This window comes from Lepisosteus platostomus, chromosome 7, assembly GCF_059453375.1.
Source record: "Lepisosteus platostomus isolate fLepPlt1 chromosome 7, fLepPlt1.hap1, whole genome shotgun sequence".
NCBI classification, from domain to species: Eukaryota; Metazoa; Chordata; class Actinopteri; order Semionotiformes; family Lepisosteidae; genus Lepisosteus; species Lepisosteus platostomus.
The window spans coordinates 10,840,254-10,867,254 of record NC_142617.1 but is presented as its reverse complement, the minus strand read 5'-3'; the positions used below and the strand labels follow the sequence as shown (position 1 = coordinate 10,867,254).

The following is a 27,001-nucleotide window of genomic DNA, read 5'->3' as shown; positions in this document are numbered from 1 at the left end:
GCAGCTAATGCATGTTATGATCGCCACTCTGTAACTGAAATCAAATCCTCTGACTTCTGTGTAAAAAGTAAACAAATAACAGAATTTGGAATGTTTCCAGCAGAGGTTTCAGTTCTGTTGCTAAACTGAGAGAAAAGGTTTTAACAATGTGAAGGCCAAACTTTAAAAAAAAGAGGCCAAAGGTAAACACACAGGAAGTCAAATATTTAAGCAAATTCACTGGTTTGAAAGTACGCTTTTTAATTATATTACACATTATTACGGTTCTTGTTTGTTTCTTTGTGGCTTTTAATTTCCGCAAATGTCAGAGATTATTTATAAAATAAGAATGACATTTCCATCTGTACTGTCGCTAATCAATGCAGCAATGAGAAGAGTTTTATTGGTTTAAAGTTTGGGACACGAAGGCTCCGAACAAACAATCTATGCACTATATAAACTGCTTTCCAACCTGCAGACGGATTGCAGACTCCAAAACCAAGTATCAGATACACACTTCCTTTGAAGTCATTTCCTGTTAAGAGCTTCATTAAGGGGTGCATTAGTTTGTTTCTGCTTTTACACGCTGTAATTATGTGTCCTTTACAATGCTGACAAACACATTTTTTCCCCCTTCATATAAAATTAAAAATGAACGTCAAGGATAACACTCTACAAATGAGTCATGCCATGCCTCTTTCAGAAAGACAAAGCTGGTGGACTGAAGCATGAGATCGATTTTTTCTTCGACTAGTCACCCTACAATGCTGTTATGCTAGTGCAACAAACAAAGCAAATCTCTGAGATCACCCCCTTTGCAAAAAAAGGAAAAGTTTGCACAGAAACCAAATTCCTCTATGACTGGTTGCACGACCTTTCCAATCTGCATTGTTTCTACAGAAAAAGGAGAAAAAAAAAGAGATACCAAGAGAGCAACAGTCATGTCCTATTTTCCCCACTGTTTATTTTATCTGTCAGATTAGATAAGGCAAAACAATGTTAAAAGGTCCTTGTAGTAAAGACTGGCGGTCTGTCCAAATATGAATGTGGGTGAATCTAACAAGGCAATGATAAAACATTCCAGCTTTAGTTTTAGCAGAAATACAAAATGTCTCTGTTTATAGAATTAAAAACCCTTTATTACCACAACCAATCTATAATCCGTTAAAAGTTTTGGTTACATACATTCATAATTATGAAGAATTATAATATGGTTAAACTTCAATACAGGCTATAGATCAGAACATCCCGATACAAACCAAGTATCCAGAATTACTCAAACTCATCAAGTTTCCTGCTTGAACTTACACAAAGCTATGGCTTATGAATCAAAAAAATAATGCAATTTAACTTTAATTACTGTATTACAAAGAACCATCTTCTTAATAGCAAATAATGATACAGGATGTTAAAAAAGTCCCAAATACATTGTGGAAATGCAATATCAGTTAACTGAGATTGTGAAAGAAACAAAAAGGGCCAGTTGGGTAACAAACGAGTAGGATCTCACGTTTCCCAAGACAGGAGCCACTGTAATGTACAGCTGACATGAGCTGTCATCATTCAATAGAATGAGCCCTCAGGGTAATGCAGGCTCAGAAAAATTAACATGTTGGAGTCACAGGCTGACAGGATCCCAGCATTAACAACAGAAAGGCTTAAGGGCTTAAGTTCAGGTGCTGATAGATCAGACTTTATTATAACCATTTATTCAGAGGTTACTCAAATATTTATTTTTTTCTAGTGGAGGTAATTACGCCATCTTTTGCTTTTTTACTTCAGATAAAAATATTTTATCTGAGAATAAATTAATAATTGTACAGTATCTGAGCTGCACAACAGCTTTAGCAAACAAAGTCAGTTCCAAAAAGGAAACCCAGACAATATTTCCAGGTTCTGACACTCAAAACTGACAAGAATCTGTTTTGCTCTGGCTGGGGAGTGAGGAAACAAAAGGAACGATGACCACAGAGAGGAAGTTGAACGAAAATATAAAAAAACGCAGCGCAATCTACCAATTTTTCAAGCATAAAATAATGTTTTAAATATGGCAAATACATTGTACTGCCACCTAATTTTTATTTTTCATATTTTCATATATATTCAAGTACGTGTCTATCAATTTTCTCACTTACCACTGGGGGTCACTGTAAATCTCGTCTTTCCAATCTAAACATTCTCATTTATGTACAGTAGTTCTTAACATTTCTGACAAATAAACACGTTTTTTTAATCCATAAAAGGCCACTGTTTCCAAGGTGAATCTCTGTTATACTTTATTTTAATGCTCAACAGGCTTTGGGAATGTCTTGAATCCTGAATCCTGCGACTGCCTTTCATTCAGGAGTGTCCTCATGGTTCAATGTGCACCATAAGTAAAACCCAAACTGAAAAGCTGCAATGTACATGAAAGGACATACCACAAACCATGTGAGCAGATGTTTCTCTTCATATATAGCCTACAAAGAAACAACAACTCTTTATTGTATACACTCTGAAGTGATAAACCAGCAAAATATATATATATACTGTATATTAATATATCCTCTCTACATATAAAATGGTGCTCATTAAATCATTAGAAAGCACCTTGAGGTACGCATACTGAGTTGAGAAAAAAAGTGTGAAATACAAGAAAAGATAATTAGACACCTGTGTTCCAACAAAAAAATATTGCATTTGTGCAGATAACCATTCTTGTCTTGCACAGCTTTGATCATGGCTTACTAACAGGGGAAGAGCTACAAATTATATTGATTTACATATGAAAAGCTTTGGCCATACTGGCTTTAATGAAGGACAAGACAGAGTAATAGTTTAACCAGACAAGTGGGTTAAGTATAATGGAAAAATATATCACAAATTGAAAGCAAAGAAAAGAGAACACTACACAAAAATGTGGAAGAAACATGTCTGTTTTACTTACAATTTGTTAATATGGCAAATACTAGTATAATATCTGACAGATAAAATTATGTTTTGATCTTGATTTCTGTTGGATATGAGTTAAGAACATAAGAACGGGTACAGAGCATTCAGCCCATTTAGTAGTTCATCCAAGGATCACAACCTTGTTTTTAATTAAAAGAACAGCTGAATATCATCTTCAGCTGGGTAGCACGTTCCACACTCTCACAATCTTTCTGCAACTACATTTTGCACAAAGAAGAGCCTTCTGATCTCAGTTTTAAATGCACTTCCACGTAGCTTTCACTTCTGATCTTTGGTTTATTCCACAGCGATGACTTGTGTCAATGCCTTTAACAAGGCTATCTGGATCAGGTCTTCTAGCAGTCTTCCCTGATCCGGAGTAAAACGGTTCCTATAGCCTGTCAGTGCTGGACATTCCCTTCTGCCCTGGAATGTACCTGTTCGCTCTCCGGAGTGATTGCAGAGCAGCAATACCTTTGTTATAACATGGTGACCACAATTGTACACCATCTTCTAAATGAGGGTTTAATAATGTATTTCACCATTTTAACATAACATTCTTCAATTTAAATTATGCCTTTTTTAACTAAATATCCTATACTTTTACATTTTGTTTGCATTTTTTATTGCTTCCCCACATTGTCTAGATATAAATGATCTGTCAACATAAACACCTAACTCTCTTCCGTAGTCTTTTCAAGCTCAATGTTTCCCATTTTGTATTTATAGCTTATATTTTGCTACATACTGTATGGTCGTCTATCCGCAGATGCTGGAAGCCACTAACAAAACAAGCTAAGGGTGGTTAATGAATCCTATGGGATTCCACATTTCATAACTGTCACTAAAAACAATCAAAGTAATGACATGGTCCCTCGTCATTTTCAAAAACTGTTAAGAGGCCTTGCACTGTTTTAACCAGGGTAACCCAGACTGGAGCCCTTCAATACTTCTTATAATGATAAGTGATATTAAATATCTTAAATATCTCTAAGCGTTCTTTAAGCAAGAAATACCTTAGGGTGATGTTTTATGAAAAGAATGGAGGCTTACAAAAGTCTGGCACCGTTCTACAGTAGAAACAGACAGAGAGGGTTGCTATGGGTTTTTCTTTTTTCTGTCGCTGTGCTAAACATAGGTAATACCAAATGGAAAAACTGGTGTCCTTTGAAATACCCCTGACCTAGCCTGCTTCTGTCAACAAACACAGGGACCTCCACAGCAGGCTAACATAAAGGTTACATTTTACCCTCATTACCTCCCTGCCCAGGGCTCCACAGCCTCACTGTGACCCTTTGAACCCCATACCACCTTCCCACTCAAAATAACAATGGCACAGGTAACTCAGGGTCCACCAGCTGGGACCAGCCCTTCCCAGCAGTCCATCTGTTACTGATAAAGCACTCAAAATCACAGCAGGGTAAATGACACTTGAGATAAGCTATGATAAAACAATGATGGATGTTACAGTGCATGGCAGTGCTTTCAGTTTATTCTCCCCTTTTCCAAAGGGAATCAGAAACGGGGGAGAAAAGATCTTTTAATACTTTGGAATGAGCATAACTATTTCAATATGCATAACTATTTTCAATATCTCTAGGGTACTTAGGACTAAGAAAACGTACTGAAACTTACACGCCAGCAACTATATATTACCCTGTAACTCACAATTGACAACCCACTGAAGTTAAGCAGGCGTGAGCCTGGTCAGTACCTGGATGAGAGACCTCCTGGGAAAAAATAAAAGTTGCTGCTGGAAGAGGTGTTAGTGGGGCCAGCAGGGGCGCTCACCCTGTGGTCTGTGTGGGTCCTAATGCCCCAGGATAGTGATATGGACACTATATTGTAAAAAGGCGCCGTCCTTCAGATGAGACGTAAAACCAAGGTCCTGACTCTCCGTGGTCATTAAAAATCCCAGGGTGTTTTTCCAAGGTGTAGGGGTATAACCCTGGTGTCCTGGCCCTCGCCAATCATGGCCTCCTAATAATCCCCATCTATGAATTGGCTTCATCACTCTATTCTCCTCCCCACTAATAGCTGATGTGTGGTGAGTGTTCTGGTGCACTATGGCTACCATCCAGGTGGGGCTGCACACTGGTGGTGGTGGAGAGGAGTCCCTATTATCTGTAAAGCGCTTTGAGTGGAGTGTCCTGAAAAGCTTTATAAGTATATTATTATTATTATTATTATTATTATTATTATTATTATTATTATTATTATTATTATTCCACAACAGAGACATGAAGTGTAACAAATGGCTTTCTGCAGGGTTTTCAAGAATAGTTCTATCTTTTCCTGCTGCCTGCTGTTTCCAGCCTTTTCTGATGTTTACCATAAAAAAAGTTGGCCCTGATAAGAAAAAGATACATCTCACTGCCCTGAATTCCACAAATCCCAAACCATCACTACATCACAAAGCTTGCATTGCCCGGAAAAGTGCCATTTAACAGATCTCAGGGCAGAGGTCAATGAAACTGGGGTGGTCTTCTACAGAAAGAGCACACATCTTCTCTTCACCACTGGCCCCTTGTGAAAAAACAGATAAGCCAAAATCAAAATGCTCATTTCATTTTTTTATTAAACACTGTAATATGCAAGGCACAGCATGTAAAAGTCACAACTCCCAACTGAGTATTCCAATGATCATTTGGATATTAAGTATCATAGGTCCACAGTATCATATTGACCAACAGTATTGCTTAAACTATTTTTTTTTCTTGTTGGCTAAGTTAAACAAATGTACTGTATTCAAAAATAATTTTTAGTCTTTAGGTATAAACATACCTTGTGTAACACAAATTAAAATGTTAGATGTAGGATTTGCAGTCTCACTGAAACTCACATTCTTACATAATTGCACTTTATTCAGCTGTTACTTATACAACTATTCAAAACAGCTACTAAGAAATAATTTAAAATTGCTGAAAAATATAATAAATAAATCAAAGCTGGTATAAAAGGAATCAGAGGGCTACCAGTGGGTTAATATGAAACTCCTGACAATTAGCCATTCAACGAGCCACCAGCTTAATTAATATCAGATGCACAAAGCAACAGTCTGATTTTATCTCATAATTCAAGTGTGCTATTAGATCCAGCTGGGCACAATTTGTTAGGGATTAAAAGCTCAAAAAATGCACTGTTTACTCTGTCACTCAGAAGCTTAGAAAAAATTAAAGTTATTTAAACTTAAATTTATTTTGGTTGAAGAAAGACTAAACTATCCACACATTTACAATCTGCTTGTCCTGATGAGAGTCGTGACTGAAATATGTATTATTAAACTACATAAAAAGAAAGCATACAGTTTCAATGAAATGTTATGGCCAAAAAAATTATACTTAAATGTTGTTATCCGGGCTTCTGATTGCAGAAAACTTACATAATAAATGAGCAAAACTACAATAAAAGCAGAGGCCTGCTTCTGCTGTTTGGAAAACAAAAAGGAACAGGCTGAAGAATTGGGATTGGGATTATTCTTTGGCTAGGTTATCTGTCATAATGTTAGTGTGAAAAATGAATACACAACAATACTTTCTGTCAAGTGATTAATGTACTCTTGTGAATCTCCTTCAGAACTTGTGCCAAGTATCCTGTCACATAAAACACATTGCAACAGGAGCCTCAGTCATGATACACTATCAGTATGTAAACACTATTTCCAGGCACTGTTAATGGCGGTTTCATTACTTGGCTTTATGGTTTTGATTTTAGCTGTATTATTACACCATAAGACTAGCAAATATTGAATTCAGTTAACTGACTTGTTTTCCTTTATTCTCTTTTGCCAGTGTTCTTCCTTCAGATTTAACCATTAGTTATAAAAAATCTTAATTACATTTGTTCGATGTGCTACATATGAATTTCTGACAGTGTAAGTGAGGTGTCAAGGGATTTCATCTATGGCCTGTGATAGTTTAAATACCATAGCAGGTGCCCCTGCTGTGCACTGCATACTACAACAAGTGAGCTGATGCCTAATGACAGGCAGCATTTTGTTCTCCAATTAGGAGCTATCCTTGTAAGATGAGGCTTGTGGAAACAAAACATTAGTTCCAGTGCACTCTTCCTAGAAGCCCAAGGTGTACAGTGAAAACTATACAAATGCTGCGCAGAACTGAAAGGCAAAAGGATTAAACCTGATGTCTTACTAATTTTAGTGGAAAAGTGACAGTACCAGAGCTCCAGCTGTCTCTGCAGCACATTAACATAATTTCTGCAGAGCCCACGGTCAAACTATTTCAGGGATAAATCCTACTGCAATAATGACCAATTGGTCAGCTTCAAGCATTCTGTTCTAGTATCGGCTATAATTAATGTTTGCTTCATATTCAAGGGAGGGAAACTAAAAATACAGCCATATAATGACATCCTGCCTTAACTGGCCAACCTTGATTAGGCAATTGTGCTGCAAATCATACAACAGTCATTACATGGCTGGATGTGACCTGGCAGGTTGTGCCGTCAGCAGGAGCCAGAACAGCTGGAAGTGGAAAGTATAATTTCATCTTCTGACGCTGGAAACTATTTAGAGTCCAGCTATTTAATTTATTCAGCAGTTAAAACTGGTTTTAGCACAAAACCGTATTAATCAAGTAGAACCAAAGTTCTATTATACTGTAAAACAGAAACAAATTTGCAGAGCTAGTTCTATTTAAATTATATTTATTACTCATTTATGTTTGTTCTTGAATAGTGAATCAACATGAACTAATTTTCCTACATGCACTTTGTATTCTCTCTGAGTTTGATAGTGGGAAAACTGAGAATCATTAAGAATAAAAGAGTTTGTCTCCTCTGAGGTCTCTCTGTGTCACATTTACATCCTCTTATTGTATTCTCTATCCTGAAACAATACCGGCTCTCTGCAGTCTGTATAACATACAGTACATTGGAAACACCTTCTATTCATCACAGTGCAGCACTACAGGATGCAGTTCATCATTAATAGTCTATATGCTGCAACATTTGTGGTGCAAAGATATGAAAACCTTCTTCATACACCTTGTCACAAAACAAAGGTCTTGTACCACACCAGAACAGTGAAGCTCCAGAATATATGAAGATTAATTTTACAAATAGTTTTTTTTAATCAAACTTTGTGGCAAAAAAAATTGCAAACATTTGCCAACATTTTTAAAAGAGAAAAAGGGTCATTTAGAATTTCATAAATGCTATTAAATTCATTAAGTATCTATTTGTTGCTTTCCAGCTGTTTAGTGTAGCAGCTGGCACCTAATGGAAAGCCACTGTAGAGTTTCTGTACTTAAGTGTCCATTTTAAAGTGGTCCGGGATGAAAAAGCACTTTACAAATGCATTAAATTATTATAATAGGTTTTATCCTTACAGATCTTCATATTATCAATGTTGTTAATAAAAAAAAACAAATATACGTTATGCTGTATATTGTAACACATGCCACACAATTAACAACAAAAGACGAACAAGCAAAAATTTTAAAATGCTTCTTTAAAAGGCTTCTGTGAAAAGGCAATGTTTCCTGATTTTCTTCATAACTAATTCCCTAAAAGACTTTTTTTTAGGAGATGCGTCTATTCAATGTGTTCAAAGGAATTAAAAGTAACAGTAACCTAACCTTTTGTTGTTAAACCGGAGATAGTGCTTTCATGTTTTGTGTCATACATGAATATGAATAAGTGGACATTATGTATAATCAGGGCTGTACACCATGAAATAGCCTAAAAGAAACCTTGAACACTGATAGCGTTTGAAACAGTAGAAGCCCCTTCAACAAAACTGAATAAGACTATCTGATCCTTTTTTCCCCCAAGAACGCCATTCTTTGTAATTCTACGACAAGGGAAAGCAGACAGGCCTGGTATCACATCGCAGTTGCCTTTCTAACCCACCTCTCTGGAGTAAATATGTCTGGCAGCACCTTAAATCACAGGAAAGTAACGTTGTCCAAAATGCCAGGAATTGAAACAGAGCTACACTTGGGGGACTGCAGCATTTTCAGGATGCCCTTTCACCCTCTTTAACGAAAACAAGAGAAAGAAAAAAAAGGCTAAAACATGTAATTGTACTTCGAGCCGTATAGTAGCTGACATTTTCTCATGCTCCCTGGGAGTCATGAATGGTCTGTATTAATGTGCACTAGCTGACATATAGAGGGGACACTGTGTAGAAAAGTCAAAGGTCATCTCGAGGCTAAAATACCCAGCTGCAAAGATGGAACACATATACTGTAGAATAGGCAGCTAAACACATACTGGAGAAAAATTCTCCCAATTAAACTTTTGCGAAAGAACGGGACCTTTATTTGTTGTTGGGTTTTTTTCATGGAAAACAGCCGCCGCCTAAGACCTTGATAACCATTCTCTATTTTTCAGTTCACTGCAAGGCCAAAGAGTCTACAGAATGCAGACAATGATTGTTCCAGACACACCCAGCTAAGCATTGCTGGCACAATGGCAACATAAGAGGTCACTGAGTGAGCCAAGTATTAGGTGTATAAACCAGCACTCAGAATAAAATCTCACTTTAAATGTTTGGCTTTTCCTTCCACAGTAATCAATAAACTATTTTTCAAAGAAACAAAATGTTCAGGACTGTTATGGTGGTAGTTAAGACAAAGCTAAAGGTGAAAATATTTAATTTAAAAAAATTGTAATTTTATAAAAACTATAATTAATTTGTACAGCCCTCGGGCAGTGTATTGGCACCCAAGCCAATTTGACCCTTTAATATAAATTTGAAAGTGGTTGTCTCCACATCTGTTTTTATTTTGACTCTGGATATCCCACATGTTCCTGTACATACAGTACATGTCATAAAATATCTGCTTCCTCTTTGGAAATCAAACATAATTTGCCTGTTGAGTAAGGTGATTAAGTCTTATCATGTCAAACATTTCTTCAAAATAATATTACACAGAAATCTTTCTAACTTGCTATTTTGGTATCAGATCTGAATACTTTTACCAAAACGTAGTGTCTGATTGACAGGAAAAGAATTCTTCCATGGCTGAGCATTCAAACACCAAACTTGAACCCCAAAACAATTTTCCATTAACACACATCTTCCTTTTGCCTTCAAAATCATACTTGGGAACCCCAGTGACCAGCGCCTGCCAGTAAACTATCTCCAAAAGAAATAAAGTTTGAAATTGTGTTCAACAAGAAATCCTTGAAAATGCCTTTCACTGTACCCCTGTAAATTACACATGTACTTAATCAAAAGGGAAGAGAATCACAGTCATTAAGAAAAACACAAATACATTATATCTAGAAAGGAAAGACCTGTCAGGTTCCTGGTAGCACCACTTTGATTTAATTTAGATTTTCTTTGACTTTATTTTGATTTCTAGTTTGGAAACCTTAAGATAACTACTCAGGGAATACTTTATTTTTGCCTGAGACAAACTTTCTCAAGGAACTCATACTGTCTTTTAAATTCTTTATAGTGTAAAGTTATTTGCAAGATACCGATAGTCACTATAGCAAGGCTTCAACTATTTTTATTTATAGAGTACTTATTATTTTGCCAGCTTTGACAAGAATCCAAAAGAGAGGAATCAAATAAAAACTCCATGGTATTGATACTAAATAAAAAATATGAAACAAAAAATATCTAATTCCCCCAGAGCTCCTGACGTGGATATACAGTAGCTAAATTTGGAAAAATGCCTTTCTTAACCGTGTGACCAGACAAAAGTACAGTTTTCCATAGACAGCAATGGGTAGCATTTACATTCTTCAATTAAGATTTATGATTTTCATCCTAGGAGTACATAAAAAATCCCTCATCCAGCTGAGAGTCAACCTATTTTTTGCCTTTTACAACCAAAAGTGTCACAGATATTCTGTATGCCTGGTAAAGTGAAAGTATGCAAGCTAGTTTCAGTTAATTGTTTTTTTAACCCTTTAAAATGGTTTATAGCTTTTCACAAACATATTGAGAATTTCAAGCCATTTATGAGGATCCATGTTTAAGTCTTTAGGAAAAAAGGAATACAATTTTTGTCCAAGTATCCATTTTCAAGACAATCTAAAAAAGATTTGGATTTTGTTACAGCACCTGTTTTATGTTTCAACCTGTCACACATCATCTTTTCTTGTGATACAATATAAACTTTGTGCATACACACTGGGCTTCACTTGTAGAACAAATTTAATTTCAATGTCTAATCCTCAACGTAGGACTAATGTTGTTAGGACTCAACTAATGGACTATGAAAATATGAACTTGTAATTGGGAATGATACCTGGCAATTGTAAAACTTCATACATACTGTTAACAAGGCTTTTACAAATACACGGAAACTAGGCTTAGGTAAACAGTAATTAAGATAACATATTAAGGAATGCAGCAAAAATAAATCAGACTGCTTCTCTAAAATCAGTACAAAGTCTGAAACCAGCAGCCAAAGTGATCTTCCTCTACTTGTGGGGATCACAATAAATATTGGCAGACAATGTTTAATTTGACTGACAGGTCCTCACAAGAGATTAAAAAAAAAAACATTACACTAGTACCTTTACCTACTACAGTACCTCATAAATCAGGCCATCAAACTCACTAAAGGAGTCAATACAGATTGAAAAGTAAGAAAAAATGGGTGTCACGCAAAAACAATCAAGAGCGTGACGGAATGAAAAATTGTGCCAAGCTGTTTAAACAAAAAGCAAGGCTGGCTACCAACAGCTGACAAAGTTTACCTCCTCTGCAAAGTTGGAAAATAAAGTCCAAGAAGCTTTCTTCTTGGTTCTAATCTAATCTCTAAAATACTAAGGGGGGGACGGGGGTGACCTGATATCAGTCATTACCAGCACTATACAACACAAATATTTGTAGTTTCTGGTTTATTGAATCTCAACATACAAAGAAAAAACTGTGGATTTCCAGATATGGCAGAAAACCAATGTAGATTACAGCATCATTTTCAATCAGCTTTCTCTGTATCGGATATTTCACGGGATGGTAATGGCTTAAAGTTGAGAACCAGAATCTTGCTGCATGTTTAATCATTTCGAAATTACTTTACAGCTTTTATACAGTGATTTGAAAATATACTTTAATTCAAAATAGGAATTAGCTTCCCCATGATAAATATGGACATGAAATAAAACTGCACAGGAACCTAAATGTCACTTGGCCTTCTTCACAAGAGGAAAAAGGATAAAGGATAACAAGAGGATCCCAATTGCCAAGAAGAGATACTCCGTGATGATGGTAAAATGGCACCTAGCTCCTTTTATCAAGATTTGTTTTTTCCATTTTATAGGTTACTAACAACAGTTTTGCTGCTTTTAGGTATTAAAAACTATAAACTCTTGTCCAGACATTTTTTGAAGTATTTAAATGTTAGCTATAACTGCAGGGAAATTTGCATGACAACTGCAATAACCATGCACAACAAAGCTGGTCATTCTTCATATTTTCACGCTAAATGAAAATCCAGTTATTAATACGCAACCACTACACATATACTGTACTTCAAGTCAGAACAAGCTCTCTGTACAAGCTCTCAGAGCACAAACCACCCTAGAGTAGTTCTCTTTTGAAATAAGTGCACATCTTTTAAAAGTAAAACAGATCCCCCTTTCCTGCCCTAATATAAATAACTGTTTCTCGAGATAGAACAGCTTTCTCCCATCCAATCCAACCTTAAATTAGATGAAAGAATATGTATCATTGAAAGTTAACATTGTAATATAAACTGCATGTAATGGTTAATGGTTATTAACTGAAAAATAATCTTAAACCTCAAACTGCACACCACTGTTTCTTCTGATCAGCTTCTACTAAATGGGACAATTTTGTCAAAGGGAACTAGTATTGCATACAAATATGAACAATAAGGGGATGCTTTGGGGGCTCATCTGATAAAGGCACTTGGCCTAGCATAGGATGAGCTCTGTGATCACGGGTTCGAGCTGCAATGTTCAGAATTCCCCAAACGTTGATGCACAAATAGCTGTGCTCCACCAATGGCAGGATGGGATTGGTTGGCCTTCAATCTCAGCGATACTGACCCCGGCAGCCTCCCGTGAATCTCCTCCGACTGGTGCTAACCAACCTCTGGTACAAGGCTGTGGTGATGTTTACGTGTTAAAAGACAAACAGCATGAATGTGGGTGGCTCGGTGGAGTCTGCCTACACTTCTTCATTCTCCCCTGTGTGCAGTTACAGGGCTCATAGTGGAAAACTAAGATGTGAAAATATAAAATTACACAATCATACAACTACAACTGAAAATCTACAATCGTCTAGTCCAGATTGGTGTGAGGAAAACAAAAAAAAATTAAATTAAAAAAACATGAACACTTTATCAAGAGAACCCGCTGTATAGGCCTCAGATAATTATGACAAAGAACTTGACAGCTGCATAGATAACCTGTACTAAAGAAGATGATTTCAGCTATTAAATCACCCATTAATAGTCATTTGCTATACAGTGCTCACACTGGAAGAAGTGCTTAGCAGTCAAAAGCCAGTGCATTACCTCTCCCATACAACAAAGGATGTTTTGATATTTCGCCAGGTGTGGGTAGCAAATGCATTGGTGAAGCGTTTCAATTTTTGGAATGCTATTATGTAATATTAGAAAAGATCCAAAGTTCAAAACTGATTATTACGCTAAAATTATTTATTTCATACTAGCTAATCACTATTTACATTACAATTAAAAACTAAAAAAAGGAAAAGAAATGAGCTTTTTTCCAAAAATACAGATCCCAATTAATTCAATTATCAATCTAAACTGCAATAATTCCCCTAATCATCAATTATGAGTTTTAAGTGAAATCTGCATTCAATACTTTATAAATATTTGCAACTCATGAAATGAAACAGCTGAAAAATAATCCTAATTTGGCAAAAACAGTTCCTATTTTATGTTCTTGTGCAAGCGATATCAGATTTTCTTTTTTTCTTTTTGGTTCTTTTGTTCTTTCTTCTAAACATCAACTCCATCACACCCCTAACAAATTCTCAATCAGCTGGCAACAAAGAGCCCCTGTTTCTTTACAGAAACATTTTGTTATGGGAAAGGTTTAAGTGCTAATCATGCTCTGAGTTTACCTCTCCATGCCTGACGGGTTTAATGACTCCCCTTGCAACTCCCATTCTGAATATCGTCTCTGTAGCCTGGAAAAAAAGAAAGTAAATTACCACAGAGCTTGGTAAATTAACATTTTTGAAAAAGTGTTTATTTCAAGGAGACTCTGGAGGACGAAGCACATTTGCTAAAGAGAGGATTAACATTTAAATCCACAGCTCTGTGAACTCAATGGTTTTCTTGAACTAGTGTCTTTCCAGTTACTTGTGACACTTCACTTAATCTTTTAATTCGTATTACACAGCATGACAAAGGTAGTCATGTTTCAATCACCGCGAGCCTTTAATGTGAGAGGATTTTGGAAGGTGGGTAACAATTGGAATCGTGGAGAACAGCCTTATAAATTCAAATAATTAATTGGTTTCGAGCAATAATCGGTCATCTAAAATAACTACAACTTGTAACAGAAAGCAAATTTAGAACTTAATATTTGTACATATTTGTCATCGTACAGACCAAATACGTGTGTGAAACATCACAATGCCTACATATCTCGTATTAAAATGGTAAATTACCTTTATTCAGCCCATTAGGAACACCAGTTTTATACCCCAGGAAAAGATGGGCTGTCATTGTACAAGTAACAAAGCCATAAACATGTCAATATTGATCAGAATAAACTAAATTCCACTATTTCCTTCATAGGCTGTGACAGTCTGCAAGATTTAAATGGTTCTTGCATTATCCTTGAAAGCCATTCCAGAGCTGACAAGGGAATATTTTAATATGTCTGCATTTTATGCTGAACTGTCTGTCTACAAAGAGGAGGAATTCCTAATTCTGTAGCCACCAACAGTTCAAACATCAATGACTCATGTCAGTCCCGTCTGACTGAATTAAATGTGTGCAGGAATGTGCTGAGATAAAAAAGGTTTGCTAAACATCAGCTCCACAGGAAGCAAATTAATTAATTGTTCCTACAGTATCTGAAATGTGAAAGGACTGATTGCAGATATCAAGCCTCAAAACAAGAGTGAATAAAGATGAATTTAAAATACTTTCCACATATAATCCATCTAGATATTGCAATACATGGATGAAAATTCAATTAGTGCACACATGAGCATGTTAGAAACCTTTGTTTCTTATGAAATTCAGGTGGTCTTAGTGCTTGCTATAACACTTCTTATTCTGTCAGTTATAAAAATTGTACATAAATAACATCAACAAGTGTACTGAACATATCAATGTTACATTCCAAAATAAAATATCACATGATCACTACCTAGTGAATACTGTTGTGTGCAGGTACGTGTGTTATGTGGATGTCTATAATTTAAGATTCAGTTAAGACATACTTCAGGCATCCAAAAGCAGAACAAATAAAAACAAGCACTGACACAGATTAATCTTCTAATATACTGAGACTGGACCACACAAGTACAACTTTATATATTGTGACATAATACTGGTCTTATGTCACAATTTATAAGGTTGTACTTGTGTGGGAACTTTATGGAAACTATATGCATGTATGTTGACATCATATTTCCTGTAACAGCAAATTCCTGCCAAAAAAATTCAAGCCTTTTCATAAAACAATATTATATTTCCAAGAAATATAAGGTGGCAAAAAACTGAAGCAAAGCTAAAGGATGCCACTAATGCAGCCAAAAAAGCCCACTGAGATACAATCTCTGCCATAAGAGAACTGCAGGGTTCCACATAGGCCTGAGGCTAACTGCTCTCTCTAAATAGCATTAATTTGTTCTTGTTAAGCAGCCAAAACACTAACAGAGTTTAGAAGCACTAAAATTGTTTCCACTAAGTGGGATTTTGTTTCTACTTTTAAATTGGACCAACACCAGATAACCCTACCATTGCATGCACTGAGTCAGAAAGATGTGAAAAATAATAATTGCTGCTATAATAAGATGCTATTTTCTTGAGGAGGTGGGGCTGAGAAGTTGGTGTACATACAGTGAACAGGTAACTTTCTTAAATGTGTTATACTATTTTCCAGTGTTGCAATCATACAAATATATTTCGTCTTACGATATCTGTTTCTTCTGTATTATTAAGTCATATTTAAGTCATATTTTTTTCCCCTCTCAGCTCAAAGTCTGGTACCCCACAGCTTTATAGAGGCTATCGTTTACTTGTACTATACAGTACCGCAGTACCTTTGTTTCATAGTAAAACCTTCAAAGCTGGTATCATGTGAACAGAAGTCTTACTGGAGAATGCAGCATGCTAAATCTAGAAACAACCATGGCAACTTTGAGATCCACTTCTCTTCCACAATCTGATGAAAAAGGGGAAGAAGAACACCACGCAACCTTTTGTGTCCCTTATAATTAAGTTCTTTCATCGTTCTTCCCACCAGCATTTTAAGGATGTTTCAGCCAAATAAAGCTCTCTGTTAGTACAAGCTTCCTTTCTTTCTATTCAGAAGCACTGGTGTGTAACTTTCTTTTCTCCTCCACTGGCTAAGAGATCTTTTTAATACACTGGCACTTATATGTTCCCTACCACATGTCAAAGGCATTCAGATACAAGGCAGATTCACAGCCTGTGAAAGGACTTGTACCTTGGATTGTTTGATAGGAACTCCACTCTTGCTTGTTCAGTGTCACTAAGAAGATTAGTAACAACAAGCACAGCTTCCTTTCTAAAGAGACAACTGGGGGGCCACCTGCAGCCATTGACAACACAACAACAAAAAGGGCTAAGGGCCCTGTCAGCTTTAATAGGCCTGCCTAAGGAGGAGTAAAAAAAAAAAAGAAGAAAAAAATAGCTTGCTAATTAGGGCAGGAAATCTCCTTTTCTTTCAAATTGTTAATCTGGAACCAATAGTGTATACTATAAAAAAACAGCACAGTAATTCGTTCTTAATTGTAGAACTGAGACCATTTCTAAGATCAATTCAGATCGAACTAAGATCAAGTTTGGAATTGATCTGCTTGCATTAAAAAGTAAACAACAATCTAATATAAAGGTACTCACATCCAGAATAATTGGTAAAATTTCTCCAAACTTGAGAAAGATCATGGATCCTCAAAAATAGAAGTCGGTTAAAATAATTCCAGTCAGAACTTGTGTTGTGTACAATAAAGATGTTTTCCCTTAGGTCTATTGTATAGCATAATGAGTTTTTAACACTTAAAATAACTATTTTGTGACTTACATACAACAGGTTACGTGTGTTCAGCAGACTTCATTATGCACAATAAAATGAAACATTTCCCTAACCAGTCCCACTATGGGGTAGCTGTGAGGTATTAGCATTCACTGCACAATGAAAAGGAGCAGGAATATTCCACCTCACTCTTAGATTTATGATCTGTCATGTGTTTTATTGCCTGCACAGCACAGAAACTTGTTTGTTATCAATGGGGAGGTAACACATAAAATAAGGCAATGTATCGTGAAAAACAAGTCCGGAAAGCAGTCATTTAGTAAGGGACATGTCCCCAATGACACACTTCACTGCAAGTGCTGGATTTAAGATTTTCCCAAAAGTGATTAAACAGAGGAAACTAGTCAGACAGCGGACCTAAGTACACTTCTGGGTAAAATGTCAAGCCATTCTCTGGCAGACACCTCTATTAACTCCATCAATTCCATGTTAGCAGTGCTTTCTCATTTGTACTCCAAGCTTCAGGAGCTGCAGAGCCAAGTTCCTGCTGCAAACTAGCCAGTTTTCTTTCCAAGGGGTCCAACCTAAATATGAACTGGCCTCTTTCTGCATTCAGAAGGATGAAGTTTAATAAAAGTCAAAGATGACAAAGCAAGCAAAATTGTAACTTGCAAGCAGAAATAAACTGCTTTAATCAAGATGGCTGTCTGTTTGATATTTGCTCAGACACACCGTTTTAAAAATAAACTAAATTCTTATGTTGCATACTTACACTTGTATGATAAATTTATTCACATGTAAGGCAAATGCAGATTCAAGTAAAGAAAACTTCTAAAAACACTTCTAAATTTACAGTAAGAATGCTAGTCCATGAACATTCACTTGCGTTTTCACTGCCCATGCTTTGAAGGAAAGGGTATACAACAAATTAGTACAAGATTATACAAATCAGGAGTAACAAATTTAAAACCACTTTACTATAAAGTATATACAGTAGACCCTCATTTTATGCAAAATATTTGTATGCAAATTTGTGTATACGCAGTAAGCGATGAAAAAATAAATTAAAAACTCAAATAATGTAAGAACTTTCACAAATTCAAATCTGGCACAGCACGCACCTGAGCTATACTTTGAGAACTAGCTTCAGAGTCCATAGCACACATATCATGTGGCATCACTGTCAATATGGCTCATAAACTGATAAGTACGAAAGGAAAGATACATGTACTGTACGAAGGGGAAAGGCATGTCAAGAAAAGTCTGACTTAAGCAAAGATTTTGAACAAGTTTAAGGCTTTGGATGATGGTGACCAGTTTGGCACATACTGTATGCATAGCAAGAATGAATCTTCAAGTCATGCCATCAGAGACAGAGAGAAGGCTATTCGTGAGAGCCAGGCATCTCTTGTGTTCCCTGCATTTTATTATTGCTACATTTTATTTGATCTATGTTGTATACTGTACAGTACTGTATTTGCTGTATTACCACTTTCATAATACTTTAAAACACACAGCTACACATACTAATACAGTTACAATTGATTTAGCTTGTTTAAGCCAGGGGAATAGGAGGCTCTGAAGGGGATGTTCTGATCTGGGGAATACATGCTATGACAGGTACCTAACTACTGCTTAAAACACAAGTCTACTGTATGTAAAAAATGAAAATCAATGGCAACACCCAAGTTTAAAAATGGAAACCAAAATTAAAATTGACTGCATTTGATAAAAATACTTTAAAGTAACATACTATTAAGATATACACTAATTTAATTAGGCTCTTTAACTGCATTAATAAGGGTATACAATTCCATCCAAATTCTGTGTCACAAGTAGTTTACATTTGCCAACTACTGCATACAGTATACATAGGCAGTTTTCATCAGACTTTTTAGATTAAGTAATAAGAAACAGAATGTCTGGATGCCTTCTTTAAGCTGCTGAAGTCGGTTTCATTTTTATATTGCCTGCATAGTGTCTAGACTTTCTAACTTTTAGTCTCTCTTGAGTTATACGGTCCCTAATGAGAGATATTTTCATTTATCTATAGTGGTTACAAACAGCCCATTAACTGGTAATTTGCTAGTAAATGCCACTGCTAATAATGTGCTCTTGCATTCAATAGTATCAAGGTCATATCAAACAAACCACAGACAGGAAATTGTTCCACAACAAATACACACTGTGCGTTGGTTTGTAAATAGAATGAATAAGGACCAAATTCAGCAGCAATGAATGCCTAGATTAATTCAATATTATCAATGCCTATAATAAAACTTGAAATAAAAATGAAATAAAATCTGATTCTTGCCTTTTGTAAACCAAAATGGGATATGAAGTAGATCAACACCTTGTCACTTTTTCCATGTCAAACACTACTTTTCACTCAATGTTCTTCAAAAAACTCAATTAAAATACCCTGCAAACATACAGTATACTCTGCTTGGCATTCAGGCCCTAATATTTATTTCTTAATAATTTCACAATTCGTGTTAAGATCATGTTCACTTATAATTTCAATTCACAATTCGAATCATGTTCACTATTTGAATTTCAATTGTAAAAAGAGGAAGTGCAACTGTATTCGAGACATTCAGCATTAAGATGAAGTATTAAAACATAATAATTATTCCTTAAATTGCCAGTAATTTGAAGATAATGCTTTTCAACAATGCTTGCTTCAGCAATACATGTTGAAATTGTACCACGTTGTTCATTTAAACACCAAAACTACAATTAAGTACAGTTGATAAAATACGTTCTTCCAAAGTAACTATTAAGATTAACACTGATTTAAGTAATCTCTTTGACTGCATTACTAAGGGTATATAATTCCACCCAAATTCTGTCAACTATATACCTAGGCAGATTTTATTTACTAACTACATACCTAGGCACTCTGACGAAGAACACCACAAAGATGTACTCTATGTCTCAGAGTCTATCTTAGTCACTTAACTGAACAAGACACAGCACCACTTGCAAGATCAGCAGAATTTAAGACCTTGAGGACTGGACTTAAATTAAGTTCAAATTACAGCTTTTCTGGTTCAGAGAAACTTCCTGATTTAGACTAAATGTAGTGGGAACATTTTATTTGTGCCATTATGAGTAGGAATGCTTGGTCCCCCCTGGGTCCTGGGTTCAATTCCAAACTGGAGTACTCTCCGTGTGGAGTTTGCATGATCTCTGTGTGTTTGCGTGTGATGTAGATTCCTCCCCCTCTCCAAAGACATGCCGGCTGGGTTAAATGTAGTTTATAAATTGCAGCCTAGACCTCTTTATTGTTCACCTAATGGCATCTGGCTTTCAGTTTCTTATCAATAGCACGCCTGATGAAATACCTATTTATAGTATTTCAAAGTATTCAGATTTTATTATTACACAAAAAGTAGCCTGTTATAATTTCACAAAAAGTAGTCTTTAAATATGTTATTAAACAAAATGGGCCCTTAATGCTATCATCTCTTGTGAAGGGTTATGCTGAAGCAGAAAAATGGGTCCTGAGGAACAACTGGGAAATCTAAACAGGAAGAATGAAACTGTAAAAAGTGCTGATAGAGGAGCCACTCTGTAGAGGCTCAGGGCAGAAGCAGTTTTACCTTTAAAAACACAACTGCCTCAAAATACAGCAAAACATGCAGCCGAACGTGAAAGGTGAGACATGACACCCCATCTTATCCACATTCAATCCTCTCTGCAGGCCTTGGGTACCATATGAGAAATCACAGGGGGATTTGTAAAAATAAAAGCGAGCGAATGTTTTTGACAGAGAGTCATGTGAAATCTAAGAACTTTTCCTGCATCCTCCCCAGAGAGATTCTCAAGGTAAACAATTCAAAGCTAATTAGTCCTCTTCATTCCACTGTGTTGGTGACAGCCAAAGTTATTTTTTTACCGACTGGGGAAATAAAAATGATACATCAATTAAAAGAGAAGGTTAATTCATGCTGGACTCTTCAACAAAAATATTAAGTTTGGGGGAAAACACAACATTTAGGCTATAAGATCTATAAGACCTTCTATAAGATTAAAAGAACTTAAGATAAACATAAATAGTAATACTCAATTTACCTCTTAAATATACAGTCATTATCTTCTCTAAATCAATACCCCACAAGAATTTGGGACTTTTCTGTCTCGTGTTTATATCAAATCCACCATGCTCTGCAGAAATTTCATTTCGTCTGGACCAGAAAAAAACCCTGAAAAATATCTGAAGACTAAACATTCAACTAAATCCACATATAATGTAATACACCTAGCCAAAACAAAATTGTAAAAGTTAATCCCTCTTCAATTAATTTTCTACCGATACCAAGAAGCAAGCTTTAGATTATGTGCTTAAATCCCTGACTACTATGCTAAGTAAAACAAAAGCTATATTCTTGGCTATGCACACCAATTTTAAATATGCTTACTCTTTTCCCATGCATAGAAAAGAAAAACACCATATATGGGAGTTCTTGTTAGACACAGAACTCAATTAAAACAGCTTTTTTGAGCACAACAATTATGTACTGTACTTTCTCTGTTGCCTAAAGAGAAAACAAATCCTGTTTAGGAAAAAATATCAGGTCACACTGCAAGAGCTAGACCTCAACTTGCCAGTACATAATTTAAGACTGCTAATGAAATACAACTTTATATTTCAAGGATAAGCACCACTGCTTACACTGCTCATCATAAACAAAATGGTTACATTTCGGGTATGCAGCACTTACAGAGCAAAAAAGGTTTATATTATATAAGGTCTATAAACACTGTTATATCAATGCCCTGGACTAAAGTATTTGAGCTCCAGTTGCAGTATGAATTCGACCACACTTTACGTGACAACACACACAGCAACTTGGTGCTCCAAAGCATCTATACACTACTGCCCATACTGTCATAAATATGACTGACATACTGCACTTATGGAGAACAAATTAATCATAGTGAGGTGTCTTGACTCGTACACTACCTGATTGTGGTCTGTCATTGATGGGACTGTTGTTTTTCTACAACATTTTGCCAGATTAGAAGATGCTGGCAATAAATATCCCATATTCCGACCTCCTTCTCCAACATACCAATGTCACAAAGGCATTATTCTCAATTAACAGGGCATGCCAGTTCTTTCTTCGTTTTTTAATTTTACCAGGCTTGACATTCAATGGGTTAAATAACCTCATCATCTGTGCCTAATCAACTCTCTCAATAATGAGGTGATTAAATGTTCATGTAAAGGTGAAATGCACTCAAGTGTATTACAGCCATGAATGATCAATTAAGCAAAATGAAGCCAAAAACATTGAATTCATACCCGAACTTCATTAAATCTATTTTCTAAATAACACAGATAAAAAATGAGGTGACAAGTTTCGTCTGATGCAAAATGTAAAAAAGTATATTTAACTTCTAAAGTGAAGGTTGAAAGACCTTCATCTATTTTACCCATGATCTCCAGAGCTTTCCTTTGTCCAGTCTGATTTGTCAAAAATAGCCACTGAAGCCAGACAAGTCATTCTCTTGGAAAAAGTAAAAACGTGCAATTAAAAGTACACTTCAGGAGAATTCTTTAGAAGACGATCAGATTTAATCTAAGCTGGTCCTGTTCTCTCTTGAGCTGTAATTTAGGTGTGCCTAGAAGTACCAACTTATTTTAAAAAGAGCTAGTTCAGTTGTACACTAATCATGTAATGCACATACCACAAGGAGATTATAATATTACTTTTTTAAAGACCTACAAAATTAAAAACTATAAACATTTTAATATAAGGGCATTCTTAGAGTACAATTGAAATTCATGCATATTTTATGTAAAAAGAGCTCTTAAAAAACATTACATTTATATATTACATGTCAGTGCATTATTGTATACAGCTGCTTCAGATCTGCTGTGATTTTAATTCAGTTCAACTGCTAGCCTGGGAAATAGACTAATTTGTATGAACTGTCCTAATCATGGTAATATTTTATTGGTGCTGCCACTTCAGATGCTACCCTAATAATTTCCACATTTTCAAGAAAATGCATGCCATATGTTATAGAGATTTAAGTGTAAGTGAAAAAACAAATTATATGAAGAAATAGCTTTAATATTTTCAGAGGCTCACTGTTAACAGTAACAGTAACATATGACACAGCAAAAAAAAATCTTAACTTGATATTTACCACATATCTTAAGCACACATCTAAAAAACAGTCTCTAAAATACTATGAAAAGACCACTATTTTCTAACACCTTTGACATTCTGTTTTTGTACCTGCTATATCCCTTTTGATAAAAAGAGGACAGTAATATAGTAAAACAGGTGTTCCTTGAAAAATACTCTTAAAAACCCCTTTAATAAATTATATTTCTTTAATCACTACAAATTACTTATTTTCCTAAAAAGGGTGGAAATATGTGGGTTCCATGTACTTTCACACTAAGGATATGCTTCATTCGGCAAAATCTGTATTTGGCAATTAAGTGCCAGTTTAACTACAAGAAATGCATTCCAGTGTCCTGACATACAAAATGAATTATCTCCCTTCTTAAGCCACAAGACTGGAACAATGGTTTAATTATTTGAGCTCTATAAATCGACATTACTTGGTCATGTGATAGCTCTGGAGTTGTTAAATGTCACATTGATTTACAGTACTCTGCAACAGCTCAGGGCTTATAAACCTTCCTACTTGAAGGAAAAGCTGGATTTTAACAAAACACTTCCACAAGGGAAAGCTTTACAAAATACCTCAAAATAAATGAATTTTCACTTGACATAAAACCTAATAACGGCTTTCTAAAAATGTAATTTAATTTCAGACAACTGACAAAACTGAACATTTTCAACAAGTGTAAAATGACTCTGCTGAACACAAGTTACGAGCAAACTGATTTTACATGGTCCCCTTCTGTAAGCACTTACCGATATTGGATTACCTGCTCAAACAAGAGACGGAATATTAATAATAGCAAAATCACTAAAGGTTCAAACACATTGATATGTTTTTTAAGGTAACAACTAGTAAAACTTTGGATTAGATTACATTTTAAGAAGATTGTGATTGTGATTAATCACAAGAAAGACTTGCATTTAAATTGCATGCGGCTGTAATCAAGATGTAAGAGTGGAATCTGTCTCTGCTCAAGCTGCTTGCTTTGTGGTGCCATACATTCTTACCAAACCTCCTTCACTATCTTTAAACACCAGTTAAAGGTTTACTGTTTGTTTTTGTGTAGTGAACCTTATCGGCTATGATCTTGGCTAAACACTACAGAACTCATTATGGTTAAGTCATCAGCAAATTGCCAACTAGAATGTCTTTCAGCTGCTAAAGACCTACCCTCGATTCAAACACAGAAGTCTGAATCACTACACGAACTTAACAGCTCACAGGTCTCTTGATGTAAAAGTTACTTTTTATAAAATCTTCAGAGAAAATGTCTATTTCTAGACATGGATAATTGACATACGAAGAAACTCCCACAAAAAAAGAAGAATATCTAGAAGATGCCAGAAAAAATGAAGACACTCCCTACAAAATTATTGCATGGGTTTCCATTTCCCATAATTTACTCAACAGCTACCTTCCCTGTTAAAATAAAACACCAGTTTTTTACGCCATACTGCAGTCTCAAACCTTACTGCTTATAAATCTTGCCAACAATTTGAGGATAAAAGCTTGTATTTTATTTAGTATCTTAAGTTAATATTTTACACAAATTCGAGAACAAAGCTTGTCTTCTTTTCTGTCCTCAGTTCTAGCCAAATAAGCGACTTTGCTATTTGTGGAGTTTCTAGAGCATGATTTCACTATAGTCCAGTAAGCTAGATAACATTCAAGTGTAGCACTGCCTGTATTGCAGACCTATAGTTTTGGTAAAAGGCTCTCCTCCACGAACAGCAAATGGGACTGCACAAGTGTAAAAAATCCTGCCCTGTCAAATACCAATCCCCTGACTACACTGCACAGAAATGTCTGTAACTGAAGAAAATGATAAGACTGATGAACCGTAATATCTCTCATAATATTTTACTCAGAGCAACAAAAGCAAAGCAGTGTGCATCAGAGGTAAAAGAAAAACATATCTCGCACGTTTGAAAAAGAGACCCAAATATCTTGGAAAGACTCCTGTTTAACCTACATATGCAGTAAAATGTGAATTTTACAAAGAACGGTATTAATTGGTATTAATCAGGACGATAGTCAACTTGTACCATGTGGTAACGTGGTCATCCAAAAATGATGTCTGTATTGTAAATGTCCGAAAACTCAAGTGCAATCACAAGTTGATGAATACGAATATTATTTTATTAGAACTTGGACTATAAATAATGGATTACAACTATGGGGTACATTTTGCTCAGGTGATTTATAGGTTTTCTAAAACTGTGGATCCATTGACTTAAAGGACATTACGCACTGAAGTCATAAAAATGCAGACTGCCCCAGGCTATTTTGGTTCCCCTACCAGTGGAATATTCTTCACTTGCACAGGGCAATGGCAGTCATTAGACACCACTAATGATCCAATGATTGATGAGCCTGTGACCCTGTAATTAGGAGACCCTGAGAAAGACTACTGAACGGATGTGAGTTACATCTATTCTCGCATAACAAAGAATTATTTCACAGGGTTGAAATCTCTTCTACCAGTAAACATCCTTTTTTTCACATGACCATTCTTTAACACAGCTAAAATACTAATATTTTAGTATTTTCAAAACCTTTTCAAACTAATAATTTAAGAAAAAGTGTGTATTTTACGATTTCTAAAATTGTTATTAATTCTGTAAGTATCGTAGTAATGTAAACCAGTTCTAGACGGAATTGGAACCGAGCTGCCACAAGACACACCTTAGAAAGGGACAATTTAGAGTAGTGGATCTAACCTAACCAGTCATGTTAGGTTTCTGGAAGCATGCTTTTGGGAGGTGGGAAATGCAAACTCTTTACAGAACAGCGCTCAAAGCTAAAAAGCTAAATGCTAAAAACAGCACCCAAATCGAAAACCCTGTAGCTTTGAGGAAGCAGCTATGGCTGGCCAAAACGCTGTCATGTCCAAATCCCAGAGAATACAACCTTCTAAGGTCCTTTTCAGGTGACCTTCTCAACTTATTCTTAAATTCCTTAAGAATAAGCTGAATACTAAGAGATACATTAAGTGGAGTAAATAACCATGCTAATCCTCCTGTTGCTCTGGTATAGTAGTTTATGACAAGCTATCTAACAATGAAGGCTGCCAATTTTGTTTTCATTCACACTTTTGCATTATAGTACACTTTGGCACAAGGAAGAACACTGGTACTTCCAATTGATCTTCCTACTGAAGGATCCCTTGTGGCTTAGTTTTGAAATCCAGACTACCTTTTCACTTTAATAACGCTGACCAAAATAGTTTCATCGGAAGCACCAACAATACTACATTGTAATGTGGGAAGGGGCAGCAGTAGAAGCACCATACCACTGTAGTAGGTAAAGTTTAAAGTGAGCAGTTTGGATAATGTATGTTATTAATTAAGTAGTCTCCTACTTTCCCCTTAAAAAATCACAATAATGTGATTTCCCACCAATTAACTCCATGGAAAGCTACCCTAAGCCAAAGGCAAAAATATATAATTCCCATGAGATATCAAACAGAGCTATTACAGACTCTTGTACAACAAGTTAATGAAGTACACCTGGACTTGTCACAGCTAAACCATGTCTAGTTCAATGCCAGACTGATTAATAAGGAGAGAGGTCTGGACTGGATCACTATTCTTTGTAATTGTAAATGTCGAGTCGTTTTGGGGGGATGGATGAAAATCCAGAGGCCACAGATATGATCTGCATGTAACTCTGTGTTGCAAACTTAGAGAACAGACTAAGAGTGCCAAAAAGGAAATGACTGAGTAATAAAAAAATGAAAAGTGTCACCAAAAACTAGTCCACTGTTTTTGTTTTG

General features: G+C 35.7%; 1 protein-coding gene across 1 annotated transcript in view; it reads right to left on the bottom strand.

The window, feature by feature from the left end:
* tmem135 (transmembrane protein 135) overlaps positions 1-27,001 on the bottom strand; it is a 79,463-nt gene that overhangs the window by 32,835 nt on the left and 19,627 nt on the right. Inside the window, exon 5 of the mRNA XM_088639219.1 lies at positions 13,958-14,023. Within this exon, the coding sequence (XP_088495345.1) occupies positions 13,958-14,023 (66 nt within the window). The remainder of the gene's footprint in view (positions 1-13,957; positions 14,024-27,001) is intronic.